The 21833-nt window shown below is 44.3% G+C and overlaps 2 protein-coding genes across 2 annotated transcripts in view; one reads left to right on the plus strand and one right to left on the minus strand.

The window, feature by feature from the left end:
- The window catches only part of LOC311134506 (transmembrane protein 117-like), a gene marked incomplete at both ends in the record, with an annotated part of 59523 nt that extends 56495 nt beyond the window's left edge, over positions 1 to 3028 (plus strand). The window contains one exon of the mRNA XM_084168204.1: positions 2349 to 3028. Within this exon, the coding sequence (XP_084024330.1) occupies positions 2349 to 3028 (680 nt within the window). The remainder of the gene's footprint in view (positions 1 to 2348) is intronic.
- Positions 3029 to 12081: 9053 nt separating this feature from the next.
- Positions 12082 to 21833, minus strand: part of LOC311135349 (protein kinase C-binding protein NELL2a-like) — a gene marked incomplete at its 5' end in the record, with an annotated part of 110545 nt that continues 100793 nt past the window's right edge. The window contains 4 exons of the mRNA XM_084169296.1: positions 12082 to 12592; positions 12827 to 13051; positions 20699 to 20875; positions 21550 to 21743. Coding sequence (XP_084025422.1) covers positions 12551 to 12592; positions 12827 to 13051; positions 20699 to 20875; positions 21550 to 21743 — 638 coding nt within the window. The 3' untranslated portion in view covers positions 12082 to 12550. The remainder of the gene's footprint in view (positions 12593 to 12826; positions 13052 to 20698; positions 20876 to 21549; positions 21744 to 21833) is intronic.

A 21833-nucleotide genomic window follows, 5' to 3' on the forward strand; every position in this document is an offset into this window, starting at 1 on the left:
ATTGAAGAGTAGTCAGGAGTCGTAATGGCAGAAGCAGGTCTGGATCTCCTGAGGCAGAAGAGTATCCAAAAAACAGGCAGGTCCGGGGTCACAAAACCAGGGTGAGCCAGAAGCGCGAGCAAACAGGTTCCGGGTGTGAGCTTTGCAGACGATCTGACACCGGAGAGCTGAAAGACAGGGCCTTAAATACTGGGAGAGGTTAGTGGGTAATGCAGCGCAGCTGGCAGAGTAATTAGAGCCGAGCAGAGCAGGGACAGGTGGAGCTAGTTAGGCTGAGTAGAGAGAGAGTGGTGAGCAGAGTGGAAGATAGTGGAAACAAATTAAGGTGGTAACCCGGTGGAGTGAGAGGGCTCATGACAATAAAGGCCTCTCTCATCTTTTTAAGTGGGAGAACTTGCACAATTGGTGGCTGACTAAATACTTTTTTCCCCCACTGTAACTAGGAATAAAGTGACAGATAGTAAACAGTAACAGCAGCGTATGTGATGAGTCAAGTAAGTTAGTGCAAAAAGGGTCAATGCAGATAGTCTATTTGGTGAACTAACTATTTAGCAGTCTTATGGCTCGGGGCTAGAAGCTGTTTAGGGTCCTCCTGTTGGTTCCAGACTTGGTGCATTGCCATGCGGTAGCAGAACAGTCTATGACTTGGGTGGCTGGAGTCTTTGACAATTTTTAGGGCCTTCCTCTGACACCGCCTGGTAAAGAGGTCCTGGATGGCAGGGAGCTCAACCCCAGACATGTACTGGGCCGTATGCACTACCCTCTGTAGCGCCTTGCGGTCAGATGCCAAGCAGTTGCCATACCAAGCGGTGATGCAGCCAGTCAAGATGCTCTCAATGGTGCAGCTGTATAACTTTTTGAGGATCTGAGGGCCCATGCCAATCCTGTAGTCCATGATCAGCACCTTTTTCTTGCTGACGTTGAGGGAGAGGTTGTTGTCCTGGCACCACACTACCAGGTCTCTGACCTCCTCCCTATAGATTGTCTTATCATCATCGGTGATTAGGCCTACCACCGTCGTGTCGTCGGCAAACTTTATGATGAGGTTAGAGTCATGCGCGGCCACGCAGTCATGGTTGAGCAGGGAGTACAGGAGCACTCAAAAACATGGTGTTGCATCCTGAGCTGTAGTCAATGAACAGCATTCTCACATAGGTGTTCCTCTTGTCCAGATGGGAAAGGGCAATGTGGAGTGCAATAGAGATTGCGTCATCTGTGGATCTGTTGGGGCGGTATGTGAATTGGAGTGGGTCCAGACTGTCTGGGATGATGGTGTTGATGTGAGCCATGACCAGCCTTTCAAAGTATTTCATGGCTACTGATGTGAGTGCTACGGGGCGATAGTCATTTAGACAAGTTATCTTGGTGTTCTTGGGCACAGGGACTATGGTAGTCTGCTTAAAACATGTAGGTATTACAGACTGGGTCAGGGAGAGGTTGAAAATGTCAGTGAAGACACTTTCCAGCTGGTCAGCGCATGCTTTGAGTGCATGTCCTGGTAATCCGTCTAGCCCTGCGGCCTTTTGAATGTTAACCTGTTTAAAGGTCTTACTCACATCGGCTACGTGATCACACAGTCAAACATATTCTCAGAGAGTACACTCTTCCATTTAAACCATCACCCATGTTTCATTACGTTCCACAGCATGCTCCCAGTGACAACCATCAAGGAGGAGAGAAACTAATGTTCCCGTGCTAAATGTTAAACTGTTCAAACACTCCCTGATTTACGCTAGGTTGTTAACCCTAATGCATCACACACCCATTTAGCATTATGTTAACAGTCTTACATAATGTGATTGCTTTGACTAAAAGCTTATTAACGGTGGTGCGTCTCAGGAAAGGAAGGGAATGGTGTCACATGTACCCAGGGAATCATCAGCCTTTAGATCAGTAAACCTGGAGAGATTGCTACCATTAATGTAATGACCTCATTTCATTAAGAGTCAACGTTGGACCTGGTACCTGCAAATGTATTCTCAAATGCCTTAACATACATACTGTCTGTCTGTCTGTCTGTCTGTCTGTCTGTCTGTCTGTCTGTCTGTCTGTCTGTCTGTCTGTCTGTCTGTCTGTCTGTCTGTCTGTCTGTCTGTCTGCCTGCCTGTCTGTCTGTCTGTCTGTCTGTCTGTCTGTCTGTCTGTCTGTCTGTCTGTCTGTGTTTTGTGAATTGATTACCTTGAATGAATTAGATTCTTAAAAGCTTTATAATGTGTCCCAACAGTACAGCAATCAGTGAATGAAAGGACATGTCAAAGTCAGCTTGGGCACAATACAATATACAATTCATCTGGATTTTGCCATAAAGAAGTTACTATAACTGCCATACTGTCTCTTTCTCCCTGCAGGTAAGTGGTTCAACTATGGCATCATCTTCCTTGTGTTGATCCTGGACCTGAACATGTGGAAGAACCAGATCTTCTACAAGCCCTACGAGTACGGCCAGTACGTTGGTCCAGGGGAGAAGATCTTCACCGTGGAGGAGCCCCACACGCTGGGTGACTTCAACCGTAGCACGCTCACCTACAAGTGGCGCTCCAGCAATGTGGACCCGCTGACCAACCGCTCGTATGTCCATCGGGACATGTTCTTGCACAGCCGCTATGTGGGCGCCAGCCTGGACATCAAGTGCCTGGCCTTCATCCCCAGCCTGGCTGCCTTCGTCCTCTTCGGCTTCTTCATCTGGCTACTGGGACGTTTCCAGGACAGCGAGACCTTCCCGGAGAGCCAGGTGGACAAGACTTACGAGAGGATTAAGAGGAAGTCTCCGTCGGAGTATAGTAAGGACATGGGCGTCACGCCAGAGGAGGTGCACATCTCTATGAGCGAGACGCTCAAACGTTCCGGAACCCCCATGCTGCTGTCAGTGGACGGGCATCACTTGGCTCCACACACCGCCACCTCCACCAACTCCATCTCGCCTGTTTCCACGGAGACCCAGGAGACGCACCCCAGCATAGTCATCGACAGCGCGGAGCCGGGAGAGCCGGCGGTTTCCTTTGAAGTCAGTAAACTGTCACCGCCCTGACCTTACTTCCTTGAGGGGAAATACTGCTATACTGCTACTGTCTGCTGCTGACAGACAGACAGCCTGTAGGGAGGACAGGAGACAGAGAATAGAGAATAAGACCAAACTGAAAGACAATTTCAGTCCAGATCTTTTCAGTCTGGGTGGATATTGAACACAACACCGATTGAGTGTTCCTGGAGCAGAGGATGTAGCTACACTGGCCTCTTGGGTTCTTCTGGACTATTGGTTTTGCTACCAGTCTTTTTGTAAGACCGTGTTTTTATGATCTCTAAGCTGACACCAACACAATGACAAACAGGTTATTTTAACCTCCCTCACTGCAAAGTCGTATTGTCAACATGGTGCTATCGCTAGATTTTACGTTTTTGTAATACAAAGGTGTTTTTTCTAATCGTGACATATTTTGGTGCCTATGTGGGAGAACTACTTCTACAGTCGATCGTGACCTTGGGACTATAAGGCTCTATCTGCGCAAAGCATAGTTCTGAGATATTGAGCATCAAAGTTTTCACATCCCAGAACTCAGAACTGTTTTGTAGTGAATTCTTCTTTTATAACCCATTAAGGTCCTCACCTTAAAGGTATCTAAATTGCAGAGTATCAAAATCCTAAGACATTTGTAAATCTGTTTTTTTAGGGGGGTGCAAAACGCAGATCGAACCTTATGGTTCTGAGATGTCAATCTGGGTTCAGCCATAAGGTTCTATCTGGCACAGAATGTTACAGTTATTTCAATTTCAAAAGAAAAGTACAGTCATGTAATGATTAAATAAGGAGAATACCCTTCCTTCTTTCTAATCACATCATCAAATATATTAATTAATGTTCATCACACATTTGTTAAACTGATAGTTCGCTAAAATGACAAATACACTATATCCTACTAGCAACATTGCTAAAGCTTAGTTCTGGATGAGTAAACTGACATATTTTTCTGGTCTTTAGTTATCAATCAAATGTGGTACGTTAGTAATTTTGGTGAAATACTCCTTCCATGGAGGTTTTCGAATTGATATAGAACAAGATAAAAACAGCAATGCATCTCCAATGGGCCTAAGGCACCTGTGTTTATTTATTGTTAACATAAAGAGCTTAAGTGGTGGCCATTCTAATGAAAAAGGGATGAAAAAATCTAAGTAATTGCAAAAGAGGACCAGAACCTATGATGTCAATAATTGAGGACTTTGGCCTATAAGGTTCTATCTGCAAAATGTACGGTTTTGAGATAATTAGTATTTTTTAAGTCCCAGATCTCAGAACTGTTTTGTGATGTCTTCCTCTTTCATGACTCAAAAAATACATCACCTTACAAACAATAGTTTTTTATTGACAACCCAGCATTGTGTGATTGAATTGCAGATAGAACCTTATAGCACCAAGTTCAAAGGTGTTTGCGCAGATAGAACTTTCAGATTTTTCATTCTTTCCATTGTGAATGGACTTTTTCACAAATCTGACATATCTCACATGTGAAGGATCTCCTAAAGAGCAACTCTTACAGTGGGGGAAAAAAGTATTTAGTCAGCCACCAATTGTGCAAGTTCTCCCACTTAAAAAGATGAGAGAGGCCTGTAATTTTCATCATAGGTACACGTCAACTATGACAGACAAAATGAGAAAAAAAATCCAGAAAATCACATTGTAGGATTTTTTATGAATTTATTTGCAAATTATGGTGGAAAATAAGTATTTGGTCAATAACAAACGTTTCTCAATACTTTTTTATATACCCTTTGTTGGCAATGACACAGGTCAAATGTTTTCTGTAAGTCTTCACAAGGTTTTCACACACTGTTGCTGGTATTTTGGCCCATTCCTCCATGCAGATCTCCTCTAGAGCAGTGATGTTTTGGGGCTGTCGCTGGGCAACACGGACTTTCAACTCCCTCCAAAGATTTTCTATGGGGTTGAGATCTGGAGACTGGCTAGGCCACTCCAGGACCTTGAAATGCTTCTTACGAAGCCACTCCTTCGTTGCCCGGGCGGTGTGTTTGGGATCATTGTCATGCTGAAAGACCCAGCCACGTTTCATCTTCAATGCCCTTGCTGATGGAAGGAGGTTTTCACTCAAAATCTCACGATACATGGCCCCATTCATTCTTTCCTTTACACGGATCAGTCGTCCTGGTCCCTTTGCAGAAAAACAGCCCCAAAGCATGATGTTTCCACCCCCATGCTTCACAGTAGGTATGGTGTTCTTTGGATGCAACTCAGCATTCTTTGTCCTCCAAACACAACGAGTTGAGTTTTTACCAAAAAGTTCTATTTTGGTTTCATCTGACCATATGACATTCTCCCAATCCTCTTCTGGATCATCCAAATGCACTCTAGCAAACTTCAGATGGGCCTGGACATGTACTGGCTTAAGCAGGGGGACACGTCTGGCACTGCAGGATTTGAGTCCCTGGCGGCGTAGTCTGTTACTGATGGTAGGCTTTGTTACTTTGGTCCCAGCTTTCTGCAGGTCATTCACTAGGTCCCCCCGTGTGGTTCTGGGATTTTTGCTCACCGTTCTAGTGATCATTTTTACCCCACGGGGTGAGATCTTGCGTGGAGCCCCAGATCGAGGGAGATTATCAGTGGTCTTGTATGTCTTCCATTTCCTAATAATTGCTCCCACAGTTGATTTCTTCAAACCAAGCTGCTTACCTATTGCAGATTCAGTCTTCCCAGCCTGGTGCAGGTCTACAATTTTGTTTCTGGTGTCCTTTGACAGCTCTTTGGTCTTGGCCATAGTGGAGTTTGGAGTGTGACTGTTTGAGGTTGTGGACAGGTGTCTTTTATACTGATAACAAGTTCAAACAGGTGCCATTAATACAGGTAACGAGTGGAGGACAGAGGAGCCTCTTAAAGAAGAAGTTACAGGTCTGTGAGAGCCAGAAATCTTGCTTGTTTGTAGGTGACCAAATACTTATTTTCCACCATAATTTGCAAATAAATTCATAAAAAATCGTACAATGTGATTTTCCGGATTTTTTTTTCTCAATTTGTCTGTCATAGTTGACGTGTACCTATGATGAAAATTACAGGCCTCTCTCATCTTTTTAAGTGGAAGAACTTGCACAATTGGTGGCTGACTAAATACTTTTTTTCCCCACTGTATGTCAATAACTCATTTTTGACCAACATTTCTGATAGAAACCTTATAGTCCCAAGGTCTGGCGATGCATGACACTCAATAGTCATGTCTAGTTTATTGTAACACTATAATTTTACAGCTGAAGAGGTGCCTTGATAACCCACATCCACTAAAGGACCCACGTCCAACATACAGTATTATAGCTTACAGTCTATAGCTACATCAAAACAGAAGATAGTATGTGTGTCTGTCTTGTTCATTTAAGTGTTTCACTTGACTATGTTTACCCTTTCAGACTTCATGACTGATTTATCAATTCATTTGTTATCTTGATAATTCTCACATATCCCATCTTCATGTATTTCTTATCTTGTAGTCATAGAAATGACCGGATTGCTAAACGTCATTATGATGATAATAATATGATGATTACCTATTTATTTTCTGGATGTAAGATAGCTAATAGGCATAATCTATTTTCAAATAACAAATAAAAGTCACCTCATGATCACTTATCTATCTGGTAATATACTCAAACGAATGCAAATTAATGAAAGGTCATTTGCCCTTGGCCTGGTAAATGTGCTTTTGTTATACAAGGGGAGAGAAGTTCACCAAATCTAACTGCTGCACCTAATTGCTGCATCCAAATCATATACCCCAGCAGTATACTGTATGTACCACAATTACGACCCTGGTTCAAAGCCAGTATTGGGGTCATGGTTTGGTTTGAGAAGGACACATAGAGAATGTGACCTATTTACTTACAGCTGACAAGCAAAATATAGTGGGAGTTTTTATCAGTTGTGAAAGTTGTTATATCACATACGTTAAGTGTGTGACTACTGTATACCAATGCTTTTCTAACAATGCCTTGTGTGTGTGCGTGTGCGTGTGTGTGCGGGTGTCAGAGAAAGTGAGAACGGCCAATTCTGTGAAGAGGTCAATGTAGTCAACATAAGTGGTGTATGATCCTCGGTTCAGTGATCCTCCTCTACACTTTACAGGTCAAAGACCTCATTACAGCTCAACTTCTTTCATTTTGGAGATATGGCTGTGCAACAGGCAACAAATTGCTAAACGTATGGGGCAATGGCTAAATGAGTGTGTTTAACTCCCAATCTAGTGATATATATGTAATGTATTGTGCTTCGGTTGAAACTGAATGTTCCCCCTGCTGTTATACATGGTATTGTATTGCATAACTGACAGATCGTTTGTATCCTTGTGTGTGTGTGGTTGTGTTTTTTAATAAACAAAGGATATCTCTTTTTAACATGTTGGCTACAATAAATGTCAGTTGAATAATGCTATCAATAAAATGAATCAATTTTGCTACATACTAGTGTGACGTGCCCTTAATAATACTTTGTGGGATTGACAAAGAATATCAGTGTGAGATACACTACATTACCAAAAGTATGTGGACACCTGCTCGTCGAACATCTCATTCCAAAATCATGGGCATTAATATGGAGTTGGTCCCTTCTTTGCTGCTATAACAGCCTCCACTCTTCTGGGAAGGCTTTCCCCTAGATGTTGGAACATTGCTGCGGGAACTTGCTTTCATTCAGCCACAAGAGCATTAGTGAGGTCGGGCACTGATGTTGGGCGATTAGGCCTGGCTCGCAGTCAGTGTTCCAATTCATCCCAAATGTGTTCGATGGGGTTGAGGTCAGGGCTCTGTGCAGGCCAGTCAAGCCAGTCATGGACCTCGCTTTGTGCACGTTGGCATTATCATGCTGAAACAGGAAAGCGCCTTCCCCAAACTGTTGCCACAAAGTTGGAAACATAGAATCGTTAGAATGTCATTGTATGCTGTATTGTTAAGATTTCCCTGCACTGGAACTAAGGGGCCTAGCCCGAACCATGAAAAACAGCCCCAGACCATTATTCCTCCTCCACCAAACTTTACAGTTGGCCCTATGCATTGGGGCAGTTGCCAGGTGGTGAAGCTTGATTCAACACTCCAGAGAACGTGTTTCCACTGCTCCAGAATCCAATGGCATCTTTACACCCCTCCAGCCGATGCTTGGCATTGCGCATGGTGATCTTAGGCTTGTGTGCGGCTGCTCGGCCATGGAAACCCATTTCATGAAGCTCCTGACGAACAGTCCTTGTGCTGACGTTGCTTCCAGAGGCAGTTTGGAAGTTGGTAGTGAGAGTTGCAGCCGAGGACACATGATTTTTACACGCTACGCGCTTCAGCGCTCGGCGGTCCCGTTCTGTGAACTTGTGTTCAGTTTTTGTATTTTTAATAAATTAGCAAACATTTATACAAACCTGTTTTTGCTTCGTAATTTTGGGGTATTGTGTGTAGATTGATGCGGGGAAAAAACAATTTAATCAATTTCAGAGTAAGGTTGTAACGTAACAAAATGTGGAAAAAGTCAAGGGGTCTAAATACTTTCCGAATGCACTGTATTTTTGTGTAGTTTCCAAAAATACAGACAATGTCAAACATTGGGTGGACTAAGGTGTACGAGAATGCATCTAAAAGGCAAACTGGGCAGTCAATCCATCAACAAGGCACTCTACAGTGTAGGTCATCAGATGAGGGAAACATATTTCCTGCTGCTAGAGTGCTATGTCTTACGCTGAATCCTTTCCCAGTCTGTCACTGTGGTGAGAAATTAGATATATCTTTTTGGGAGTATGCAGTAAGTGAGGGAACACATCAAAGCAAGTTTCAATAATGTTTGGGGTAAGAAAAGTGGGACGTCTGTGCCCAAGTTGTGTACTTTCAAAATGAGATGGTTACTGCAATGGGTAAAGTAGGCCCTTCTGTGAGTGATGAATAGTCACGCAACTTTGCACAATAGGTGTGTCTCCTGTGAATCTATCAGTGGGGACAGGGGACAGTTTCCCCTGAGATTGACTGGCCTAAAGACGGTTTCAGTCTGTCAGCTATGTCTGCCGCTGTGGGTGATGTTATCCCTGCCTGATTACTACTGTGCCTCAGATGCTTAACAGTGGGATGGGAGGCTCAGACTAGTCCCTGAGTAGCCTACATCCAGTCCCTCGTTCGGAAAAGAGATTTACAGACAAAAAAAGTTTTACACCAATTTATTTTCTTCTGCTTCCTTTTCTTTGAAACGGAGAGGTGGCGAGAGTTCACTTTTATCAGCTAGGCCTGAGGGATTTGAGTTAAGCAATGGTGGTGGCATACTGTGGAACAAATACCTTATACTTATGTAGCAGAGGTAGTTTCCCAGCTAGTATAGCTTTGAGCAATATTGGCACCTACTGTAACTACTTAGTGATGCAATACACAACACTTGCTGGGAGAATCCAAAATTAGGGATTTCAGCTTTAGTGTATTCAACCAACCAACAAATAGTCACATCCTTACAGTACATGCTGTATATCATATCTAGTTAAATGGAGGCTGGAGCCGGACATATTAGTGCTAATTGGTGGATTTGCTACACATAGCAGAGTCAGCACTGTGTTGGATTTACATATGAACAAATTTGCCAATGAATAATTAAAGAGTTGAGGTTGAGCCTCTGCTGCTCCTTCTGACACACAGAGAATATTAACCAGGTCCCCTACAGAGAGGAGTCAAGCTGCTGTAGCATTCTACACTGTACGTCCTAGAACTATGAAAGGGTTCAATCATGTCTGATGACTGACCTGCAATACATTATCCTTCTGATGCCCTGAGAGTTGTCAATGTCAACTAACACGCATGTTGTAAACTAATGGTTTATGAAGGCTACAGTGTTTACAGATCTCCATGTAAAACTATTGCACTGCTCCACTGCCTTAGTCCTCCTGCCTTTGCCAAACCCAATGACATGAATGTCCATTAATAATGAACACACGACAGGCAGTAATGTGGCCACCCTGTGGGTGGAGACATCTGTTGCGGTGGGTTTAACCCCGCCATGGAAAATTGGACATTTAGGAAGCAGCTGGACAACCACTCTGCCCCGCTGTGCCACTACCCCTGTGCCCCTGGCAAGGAGCCACCACCGGCAAGGGGTCACTGGACCAAAGCCTGCCAGATGGTGCCCTTGCAAATGTGTTACCAGCCACTCCGGACAACCCATGCACGCACACGTAGACACACATATATGCATGCTCGCACACACACACTAATTGCAGTTAGGCACAAGTTCACAGAAGCCTGTAATCTTTTGACAGGTATCTTTTGACAGGTCAAAAGTTGAGAGAGAGAGAGAGAGAGCGAGAGAGAGGTGTTTGTTAATGTAAGCAGCTGCGGCTTGAGAAACTCAGGGAATTAGCTGGTTAGACAGAGACTACTCCCTCCGGAGGAATATAAAGTCTTCTTTAGGCACAACTCATTCCTCCCAGCCAGCCCGTAAATTGATATGCTAATTATATAAGGGGTTTTAAGTGCTGTACTCTGAATCATACAAGTGTTACCATTACTTCTGGAGATGCAGGAAACACCCGGAACAATACAAATGAGATGTGTATTGAACAAATGAGAGCTCTCAATCAAATCCAGTACTCAATCAAGTACTGCGTGTGTATTAGCAGAGTAACAAACCCTCAAAGTCCTAAATTTCAAACACCAGTCAAAATCAGACCAATGTTGATGGTCCTTGATCCCGGGCTTGACTACTGCACTATACTATATATTATTTGTAAGTGTTTTTATTGAGTTTTATTGCATATTTCTGGTGGTTTTGACCCACAGATTTGTAGATGGACTGGCAGGTCAACTATTTTTGGCTTGGCTAGCTAGCTAGCTAGCTGGCTCATTGTTTTTGTTTGAATGCTGCATCTGGAAACTGTACCAGCTTTTTTGTTTCACCTGGCTGCTAGTTCCTGGTCTTTTAAAAACATCAATTGAAGAGTCGCCTGAAGCTTGAGAGGAATGGGAGCTGCAGTAAAGGAATGCAGTTCTGAGGCAGAGGGCTCATAGTGAGGACGACTGGCTACTATTCTGAACTGTGTGTAATAATAATAATAATATAATATGCCATTTAGCAGACGCTTTTATCCAAAGCGACTTACAGTCATGCGTGCATACATTTTTTTTGTGTATGGGTGGTCCCGGGGATCGAACCCACTACCTTGGCGTTACAAGCGCGTGTGTGGTGAGCTTTCTGGCCCAGAGCTGCTGAGGCATCACCCAAGTGGGTGCTACACATTGTGAAGGAGGAGAAGTCGAGTAGCTACATGACTCAGGGTAGCCCTCTACATGTTCATCACTAGAATCTTCATTACATTTACATTTTAGCCATTTAGCAGACACTCTTATCCAGAGCGACTTACAGTTATTGAGTGCATACATTTTCATACTGGCCCCCCGTGGGAATCGAACCCACAACCCTGGCATTGCAAGCTGAGCTACACGCCATGCTCCCTGACCACCTTCTGATCAAGCCATGAACTGTCCCTCTCCATCTTTGGAGGATAAACTCAAAGACAGCCTCTATTGGTTGACCTAACTACAGCTAGGCTACTCATGATGATGTATTGCTTATTTGTTTTTTGCTTTTGAAGCGCTTTGAGATTCTTATGAAAAGTGCTATAGAATTGTTATACATTATTATTATTATTATTACTATGTAATCACCACCACCATGTACCCAGGCAGCAGTGTAGACAGAGGAAGCCCACCAGCACAATGAAGGAATAATAGATGTGAAAGGTCAGCCTTGATGCTGTGATTGCTGGTGTCACATCCAGGATGAGCTCTACTCTCCTTTAACACGCTTTCAAGCATACATATGTTTTGACAGGACCTCACTCTCACCTCACTGTCCTCATCACAGCAAGTGGGGAGGTCTGGGAAGGCAAAGTTCAAGCGGTTTGTCATGATCTGTGTTGATTGAAGATTCAGGTCAAGGAGACCTGGGAGGTGGAGTTTTTGACATCATTATGACCACAGAATGTGTAGTGAGGGTAATGCCTGGAATCAAATGGATATCAAAGTTCTAGATAAGTAACACCAAAATGTCATGAAAAAAGACCAGCTCAAACAAGCTCAATTAATGTAAATGGAAATACTTTATTTCACCATTACACGATAACAAGCCTTGAAATAAAGACAAAATGGAAAGTAATGCTACAGAGGACCACAAAATATAGACAACTTTCATAATGTGGCAAATAAAAATTAAGACTAACACGATCACTACCTAGGATATCATTTAGAGATTAAAAGAGTTTAGAAATCAGCTAAACGTTTCTACGATGAGCACAGTCATGCCAGCATAATAGTATTTTACAGCGTCATGTTGCAGATGATTCGGGGGTGTTCCTCAATGCACACGAGTCACCCTGATTGGTGAAGCTGAACACAGAGAGGGGGCTTGTGGGAAGGACTACTGTAGTTCATCATCTGTGTTCTATGATACATGTTTGTATTTGGTATAAAGAAGTTGGGCAGGAGGGTGGAAAATGCAGGTTGTTTTTACATGGATATCAATGTACAGGTGGTGCCTTCAGAGCTTCAGGAACTAAAGGCACATGGGGTCCACTGAGCAACAGATATGTCCATTCTGAAAGAGGGGGACGAGAGAGACTTTAGAGTGAGTCACTGTTAGAATTCAACCATAATACAGTTCTTCTCTTTGAATTTTCTCTACTTCAGAATGAGCTATTTCTATTTTTCTCACTGAAAGGCAGACTTGGTCTGACATTTAGAATTTCGATACTCATGGAGAGTTTGGTACCAACATGGAGGATAGTTGGCTTAAGTCTACATAGATATAATTATTATCCATGGCTGTTACCTTGCACTGACAGAGGGTGCACTCAGTGCCGTGTTTGATCCAGGAGGAGCCGCTGAAGCGCTGGATGCCGTGCTCGTCCGTGCACGTCTTGGTGATGTCGTTGCGGATGGTGTCGGCCTGGCAGGGGTCGATGATGCAGCGGGCACAGCACTCGCCTTCGGGCACCACCGTGAACTCACAGTCCACTGGCGGGCACGACAGGGGCCAGCAGTCCACCTGACCCTGCTGTGGGAGAGACAGACAGATAGACTGGAGTCATATCACTGGGACAGGGATAGACAATATTATATACAGTCAATTATCCCTACAATTGAATAGTTCGTGTCCCTTGTCAAATATTTCAGTATACTTACAGTGAGGGAAAAAAGTATTTGATCCCCTGCTGATTTTGTACGTTTGCCCACTGACAAAGACATGATCAGTCTATAATTTTAATGGTAGGTTTATTTGAACAGTGAGAGACAGAATAACAACAAAAAAATCCAGAAAAACGCATGTTATAAATTGATTTCCATTTTAATGAGGGAAATAAGTATTTGACCCCTCTGCAAAACATGACTTAGTACTTGGTGGCAAAACCCTTGTTGGCAATCACAGATGTCAGACGTTTCTTGTAGTTGCTCACCAGGTTTGCACACATCTCAGGAGGGATTTTGTTCCACTCCCCTTTGCAGATCTTCTCCAAGTCATTAAGGTTTTGAGGCTGACGTTTGGCAACTCGAACCTTCAGCTCCCTCCACAGATTTTCTATGGGATTAAGGTCTGGAGACTGGCTAGGCCACTGGCCATGTGTTTGCATTGGCCATGTGTTTTGGGTCATTGTCATGCAGAATACCCATCCACGACCCATTTTCAATACCCTGGCTGAGGGAAAATTTGACGGTACATGGCCCCGTCCATCGTCCCTTTGATGCGGTGAAGTTGTCCTGTCCCCTTAGCAGAAAAACACCCCCAAAGCATAATGTTTCCACCTCCATGTTTGACATTTACATTTTACATTTTAGTCATTTAGCAGACGCTCTTATCCAGAGCGACTTACAGTTAGTGAATACATTTTTTATTTTATTTTTTATAATGGCCCCCGGTGGGAATCGAACCCACAACCATGGCGTTGCAAACGCCATGCTCTATCAACTGAGCTACATCCCTGCCGGCCATTCCCTCCCCTACCCTGGACGACCCTGGGCCAATTGTGCGCCGCCCATGAGACTCCCGGTCGCGGCCGGCTGCGACAGAGCCTGGATTCGAACCAGGATCTCTAGTGGCACAGTTAGCACTGCGATGCAGTGCCTTAGACCACACTCAGTTTGACGGTGGGGATGGTGTTCTTGGTGTCATAGGCAGCATTCCTCCTCCTCCAAACAAGGCGAGTTGAGTTGATGCCAAAGAGCTCCATTTTGGTCTCATCTGACCACAACACTTTCACCCAGTTCTCCTCTGAATCATTCAGAAGTTCATTGGCAAACTTCAGACGGGCCTGTATATGTGCTTTCTTGAGCAGGGGGACCTTGCGGGCGCTGCAGGATTTCAGTCCTTCACGGCGTAGTGTGTTACCAATTGTTTTCTTGGTGACTATGGTCCCAGCTGCCTTGAGATCATTGATAAGATCCTCCCGTGTAGTTCTGGGCTGATTGCTCACCGTTCTCATGATCATTGCAACTCCACGAGGTGAGATCTTGCATGGAGCTCCAGGCCGAGGGTTTCTTCCATTTGCGAATAATCGTACCAACTGTGGTCACCTTCTCACCAAGCTGCTTGGCGATGGTCTTGTAGCCCATTCCAGCCTTGTGTAGGTCTACAATCTTGTCCTTGACATCCTTGGAGAGCTCTTTGGTCTTGGCCATGGTGGAGAGTTTGGAATCTGATTGATTGATTGCTCGTTACCTGTATAAAAGACACCTGGGAGCCAGAAATCTTTCTGATTGAGAAGGGGTCAAATACTTATTTCCCTCATTAAAATGCAAATCAATTTATAACATGGATTTTTTTGTTGTTATTCTGTCTCTCACTGTTCAAATAAACCTACCATTAAAATTATAGGCTGATCATTTCTTTGTCAGTGGGCAAACGTACAAAATCAGCAGGGGATCAAATACTTTTTACCTTGAGGCGTCAAGAAATGATAATGTAAAGATAGAGATATACAATAGGAGGACAACATTTTTATCTATAGGACTAAGGAATTGTCATTGCATAGAAGTAGCAGTATGAGTAGTAGTAGAAGAAAGAAATGTTCCAACTTTATAGTCTCCCGATGGAGTAGCGTCTTCTCCGGACAAGGTGTTTTCCTGATGCCCCAAACAATCGGAAAGGGGATTCATCAGAGAAAATGACTTTACCCCAGTCCTCAGCAGTCCAATACGTGTACCTTTTGCAGAATATCAGTCTGTCCCTGATGTTTTTCCTGGAGAGAAGTTGCTTCTTTGCTGCCCTTCGTGACACCAGGCCATCCTCCAAAAGTCTTCGCCTCACTGTGCGTGCAGATGCACTCACACCTGCCTGCTGCCATTCCTGAGCAAGCTCTGCACTGGTGGTGCCCTGATCCCGCAACTGAATCAACTTTAGGAGACGGTCCTGGCGCTTGCTGGACTTTCTTGGGCGCCCTGACGCCTTCTTCACAACAATTGAACCTCTCTCCTTGAAGTTCTTGATGATCCGATTTGTTATTTATTTAGGTGCAATCTTACTAGCAGCAATATCCTTACCTGTGAAGCCCTTTTTGTGCAAAGCAATGATGACGGCACGTGTTTCCTTGCAGGTAACCATGGTTAACAGAGGAAGAACAATGATTTCAAGCACCACCCTCCTTTTAAAGCTTCCAGTCTGTTATTCTAACTCAATCAGCATGACAGAGTGATCTCCAGCCTTGTCCTCGTCAACACTTTCACCTGTGTTAACGAGAGAATCACTGACATGATGGCAGCTGGTCCTTTTGTGGCAGGGCTGAAATGCAGTGGAAATGTTTTTTGGGGATTAAGTTCATTTTCATGGCAAAGAGGGACTTTGCAATTAATTTCAATTTATCTGATCACTTTTCATGACTTTCTGGAGTATATGCAAATTGCCATCATCAAAACTGAGACAGCAGACTTTGTGAAAATTAGTATTTGTGTCATTCTCAAAACTTTTGACCACGACTGTATATACAAAGGTATGTGGACATCCCTTCAAATTAGTGGATTTGGCTATTTCAGCCACACCCGTTGTTGACAGGTGTATAAAATCGAGCACACAGCCATGCAATCTCCATAGACAAACATTGGCAGTAGAATGGCCTTACTGAAGAGCTCAGTGACTTTCAATGTGACATCGTCATAGGATGTCACCTTTCCAGCAAGTTAGTTAGTCAAATTTCTGCCATGCTAGAGCTGCCCCAGTCAATTGTAAGTGCTGTTATTGTGAAGTGGAAATGTCTAGGAGCAACAACGGCTCAGCTGCGAAGTGGTAGGCCACACAAGCTCAAAGAAAGGGAGCGCAAAATAGTTTGTCTTCGGTTGCAACTCTCACTACAGAGTTCCAAACTGCCTCTGGAAGCAACATCAGCACAATAACTGTTCGTTGGGAGCTTCATGAAATGGGTTTCCAGGGCCGAGCAGCCGCACTCAAGCCTAAGATCACCATGCACAATGCCAAGTGTCGGCTGGAGTGGTGTAAAGCTCGCCGCCATTGGACTCTGGAGCAGTGGAAACGCGTTCTCTGGAGTGATGAATCACTCTTCATCATCTGGCAGTCCGACGGACGAATCTGGGTTTGGCGGATGTCAGGAGAACTCTACCTGCCCCAATGCATAGTGCCAACTGTAAAGTTTGGTGGAGGAGGAATAATGGTCTGGGGCTGTTTTTCATGGTTCGGGCTAGGCCTCTTAGTTCCAGTGAAGGGAAATCTTAATGTTACAGCATACAATGACATTCTAGGGCCCAGCGTCGTCCAGGGTAGGGGAGGGAATGGCCGGCAGGGATGTAGCTCAGTTTGCAATGCCAGGGTTGTGGGTTCGATTCCCACGGGGGGGGCCAGTATGAAAAATAAAAAATTATGTATGCACTCTGGATAAGAGCGTCTGCTAAATGACTGAAAATGTCAAATGTAGACGATTCTGTGCTTCCAACTTTGTGGCAACAGTTTGGGGAAGGCCCTTTCCTGTTTCAGCATGACAATGCCCTCGTGCACAAAGTGAGGTCCATACATAAATGGTTTGTCGAGATCAGTGTGGAAGAACTTGACCGGCCTGCACAGAGCCCTGACCTTAACCCCATCGAACACCTTTGGGATGAATTGGAACGCCGACCGCGAGCGAGGCCTAATCAGTGCCAGACCTCACTAATGCTGCTGTGGCTGAATGGAAACAAGTCCCTGCAGCAATGTTCCAACATCTAGTAGAAAGCCTTCCCAGAAGAGTGGAGGCTGTTATAGCAGCAAAGAAGGGACCAACTCCATATTAATGCCCATGATTTTGGAATGAGATATTCGACAAGCAAGTGTCCACATACTTTTGGTCATGTAGTGTATCTCCATATTGTGCGTGAGAACACTTTGGAACAGATTTCCAAAATTAAAATCACTTGGAGCTTTCCAGTTTTTTATGTCCAACAATAATAATACAAATATTATTAGTTTTTTTGCTCCGAAAACTTGGGGGGGCAAATAAAATCACCTGCGGGCCGGGCCGCCAGCTGGAGATCCCTGCCTTATTGGATTTCTCCAGCAGCCGTTTCAATAAGCCAGTGAATACAGGTCATAATGCTGGTGAACTTTCTAGATCCTGTCTAAGATATGATTCCGCATCACCCAGTTCTGCTAACATTTTCATCCCTGAAGTGAGTGGTTTATACCTCCTTGGAAAATGGAAAATCAGCATACGCAAGAAAAACACACGCACACGCACACACACACAAACACACACAAACACACAGAAACTCAAAACTGCTTATGAGTTTAGCTTGCTGTAAGTCTACCATCGGGATATTTAATATCCCTGAAAATCAGCTAGCTCTGCATTTTAGTGATATTGTAGTAAATTAGTGGGGCTATAAAATACAGGCCCATGATGTGCTAATGTGTGCTCCCTGCCTTCATTTAGTGAGTAAACATTTTAAGTGTGGTTCCCCTGGAGCAGAACTCTTTCCCCATTGCCAGAAGCAGTGGGTATAGCTTTAGACTATAGGTTTCCATTACACAATATGGATGTCATTTAATCACCTCACTGAAATCTCTTTCTCTTTTTTAAACTTTCTCTAGATCAGAAACTAATTTATTCAATCTTTCCTTTTCTAGTTCAAGACCAGTATTATGAATCTCAGTACACATCACAGAGTCCGTCAAAAAAACATCTGTGAGAATTACATTTACTGGTGACATTTGGTTTAGTGAGCCTTGCCAGAGAGTTGCCTTGGCTAGACAACAGCGTGGCCAACAACAACCATGTTTCATGCCTCCAGATCTATGGCTAAAAGAGTATCCTATACCCATAGCATTCTATACCTATAGTAGCAAGTCAGAGATGCACTACATGACCAAAAGTATGTGGATACCTGCTCGTCGAACATATCATTCCAAAATCATGGGCATTAATATGGAGTTGGTCTCCCCTTTGCTGCTATAACAGCCTCCACTCTTCTGGGAAGGCTTTCCACTAGATGTTGGAACATTGCTGCGGGGACTTGCTTCCATTCAGCCACAAGAGCATTAGTGAGGTCGGGCACTGATGTTGGGCAATTAGGCCTGGCTCGCAGTCGGCGTTCCAATTCATCCCAAAGGTGTTCGATGGGTTGAGGTCAGGGCTCTGTGCAGGCCAGTCAATTTCTTCCACACCGATCTCGGCAAACCATTTCTGTATGGACCTCACTTTGTGCACGAGGGCATTGTCATGCTGAAACAGGAAAGGGCCTTCCCCAAACTGTTGCCACAAAGTTGGAAGCACAGAATCGTCTAGAATGTCATTGTATGCTGTAGTGTTAAGATTTCGCTTCACTGGAACTAAGAGGCCTAGCCCGAATCATGAAAAACAGCCCCAGACTATTATTCATCCTCCACCAAACTTTACAGTTGGCACTATACATTGGGGCAGGTAGCATTCTCCTGGCATCCACCAAACCCAGATTCTTACGTCGGACTGCCAGATGGTGAAGCGTGATTCATCACTCCAGAGAACGTGTTTCCACTGCTCCAGAGTCCAATGGCGGCGAGCTTTACACCACTCCAGCCGACACTTGGCATTGTGCATGGTGATCTTAGGCTTGAGTGCGGCTGCTCGGCCCTGGAAACCCATTTCATGAAGCTCCCAACTAACAGTTATTGTGCTGACATTACTTCCAGTGGCAGTTTGGAACTTGGTAAAAGCTGGTTTGTATCTTTGTATAAGATTCTAAGCTTGTTCGTTTTCCTGCTGAGCGGAGCCCGTATGGTTCTGGCTCTGCTAACTGTGGAGGCATTCAAGGTTCATTTCACGTCCCTGTCATGCTACTGGATCCCACGCTTATCTCTACGCAGCATTCTCCTCCACTCCTCTCTTTCAAGTGCTGCTGTTTATACCATTCTGGCTGGTGGCTGTGTGTGTGCAACGTAATGTGTGTGTGAGTGCATGCATGCGTGCGCGTGTGTGTGGGTGCGTGCATACGTGAATGCCTGCCTCGGGGAGAGAGAGAGAGAGAGAGAGAGAGAGAGAGAGCAGCCTGCATCTACCTGCCTCTCCAACACTTTTTCAGCCCTATAATGGCCTGCTGTAAGTAATCCACCCAAGGCCCTTAAGGACAGCATCACAATGGGAGAAGGAAACACAATTATGCTGCCTGGTACTCTACTTATGGATCTGACTTATGCTGTTTTTCGACTGTGACACCAGTGTATACACCCTTATGTTATACTAGGGAAATTGTGTTTCCATAGCTAGGGCTGACAGTGAGGACTTGTGATGGGGAAAATCAACAACCTCTGTATAATCAAAACAGTTGATTTGTGACAAGGTGTTAAAGTTCACAGTTAGACATTGTGATGTAAATGCCAGCTGAAAAGTACCAGTGGCGTGGATTTGGCCCCAAGTGAGAGCAGGTCTGCCGGAGCTATGGCCCAGTAGATGGAAACAGAAAAGTCTGAGCCTTTTGGGTAAAACACTGGGGTAATTCCTGTATGGAAATGCGCCATTGGTGTCCCTGTATTCATATGCTAATCACAGAAGGAGAGTGATGTGGGAAGGCTGTCTGTGTGTCTGTTCTACAACATTCTGTTTGATCTGAGGGAAGAAATAACCAAGAGTAATGCCACTACTCAGAGGGGACGGGCGGGCGGGAGAGAGAGAGAGAGCGCTGACAGAACGATGATTTGTGGATCGACGCAAAGGCATAGTGACACAAATGCAGCTAAGTGTTACTTCTCTTCGGGAGCAGAATGACCAGGTAGAATGCCAACCGTGACATTTGCATTTAATAAAAATATAGCTGGTTGTAAAGTGCATCTGAAAGGCGTATCGGAGGCGGTAGCTTGTGATGTTCTGTCAGATTTAGTGTGAAATCCTCGTAAAAAAGCCTTCCTGTTGTTTGAACAGCAGGGATGCGGGAACCTTGGAAAAGGTCGGCACAGTGGAGAGAGTCGATGCAAACAGTGCATATTTCTTCACGGAAGATTCAATAGAGAACGTTCTTGACATGTCATAATTCTGTTTTATATATTGCCAGGACAAGCTAACAAGCTTATCCACAACACTTCTCAGAGGCCACCCACTGTGTGGACACAGAGACCTGCACATGCACGCACACACACACCTTTACTATTCCCTTGGCCACCACGCTGATGTCCAGTATCTCCCATACATTAATCACTAAAGAAGAGTCCAGTAAGTGTGTCCTATCTCTTTATAGGCTGTGTATTGTTGGTACTTACCAGACATTGGCACTGCTGGCAGTTCTCCACCCAGGAGTCTCCACTGCCGTAGGTCAGCAGGCCATTCTGGTGCAGACACTGGCTGCTGAGGCGAGGGTCACACTCTGGACAGCAGAACAGGTCAGCTGTGGGGTTCTCACAGTCACACACCATTCTCCTGCACATCACCTGGCCAGTCTGCACAGAGGGGTGGGCAGATGCATGGTCTATCAATCGACACTTGACTCAAGTACAGTCTCAAAGTACTGTTCTGTATGTAAGTAACTGTCTTGAGCTCTATAACCCACATTCAATATTTGCTAGTTGACCTTGGTTATTGGTTAATTACACACACTCAAAATTACCATTGCTCTCTACTAGCTGACCGTGACCATTCCAAAACAACAACATATTTACGCTCTCTGTTCACTCAGCCGTTCAATACTGCTAATTCTGACAGGCAGGTTCTCAATTTCTCCAATCAATTAAAATGACTTGTTTCATTAAAGCTTCATTTCTGCCCTCCTCCTCTGTAATCAAATTAATATTGTGATGCTTGATCGTTCAATACCCTTACTAATCTTCTATAATCACCTGCTAGCATTGCCAGACACTATCAAAAATGAAACGCTAAATTACTAAATGTTTCAAGACTGTAGCCGTAGAATCATGAGGAAAAATATGTTTTTTGTTTTGTTTATTTAAAACCAAGTTTTCCAAACAACTGGTAGATGCATTTACATTTTCAGACCTCTGCGTTAAACATATCAAACTGAATTGATAACCAATCATCATATTGCTTTACAGCAACCAAAAGAACACCGCTAATCTGACCATTGATTGTTTTATACCCATCATCCTCTTTGTCTCACCTGACAGGAGCAGACGGAGCACCTATCGTTGTCCAGCACCCAGATCTGTCTGTTGTGTTTGACTTTGTTGTCATGGATACAGTCTCCGGTGCAGTTCCTCCCGTGGGGGCACCTGCAGTCATAGCCCCCCTCCAAGTTGAAGCACACCGTGTCATTGGCACAGGTGTTCCTCCCCATCTTGCATTCGTTGATATCTGTAGGGAGCAAGAGAGATGACTTCACGCATATGCTCAACACAGGTCAAATTCTGTAGTTTATGCATAAATCCACACATCTTACTGCTT

This window comes from Coregonus lavaretus (genome assembly GCF_964263955.1).
Source record: "Coregonus lavaretus genome assembly, chromosome: 9".
NCBI classification, from domain to species: domain Eukaryota; kingdom Metazoa; phylum Chordata; class Actinopteri; order Salmoniformes; family Salmonidae; genus Coregonus; species Coregonus lavaretus.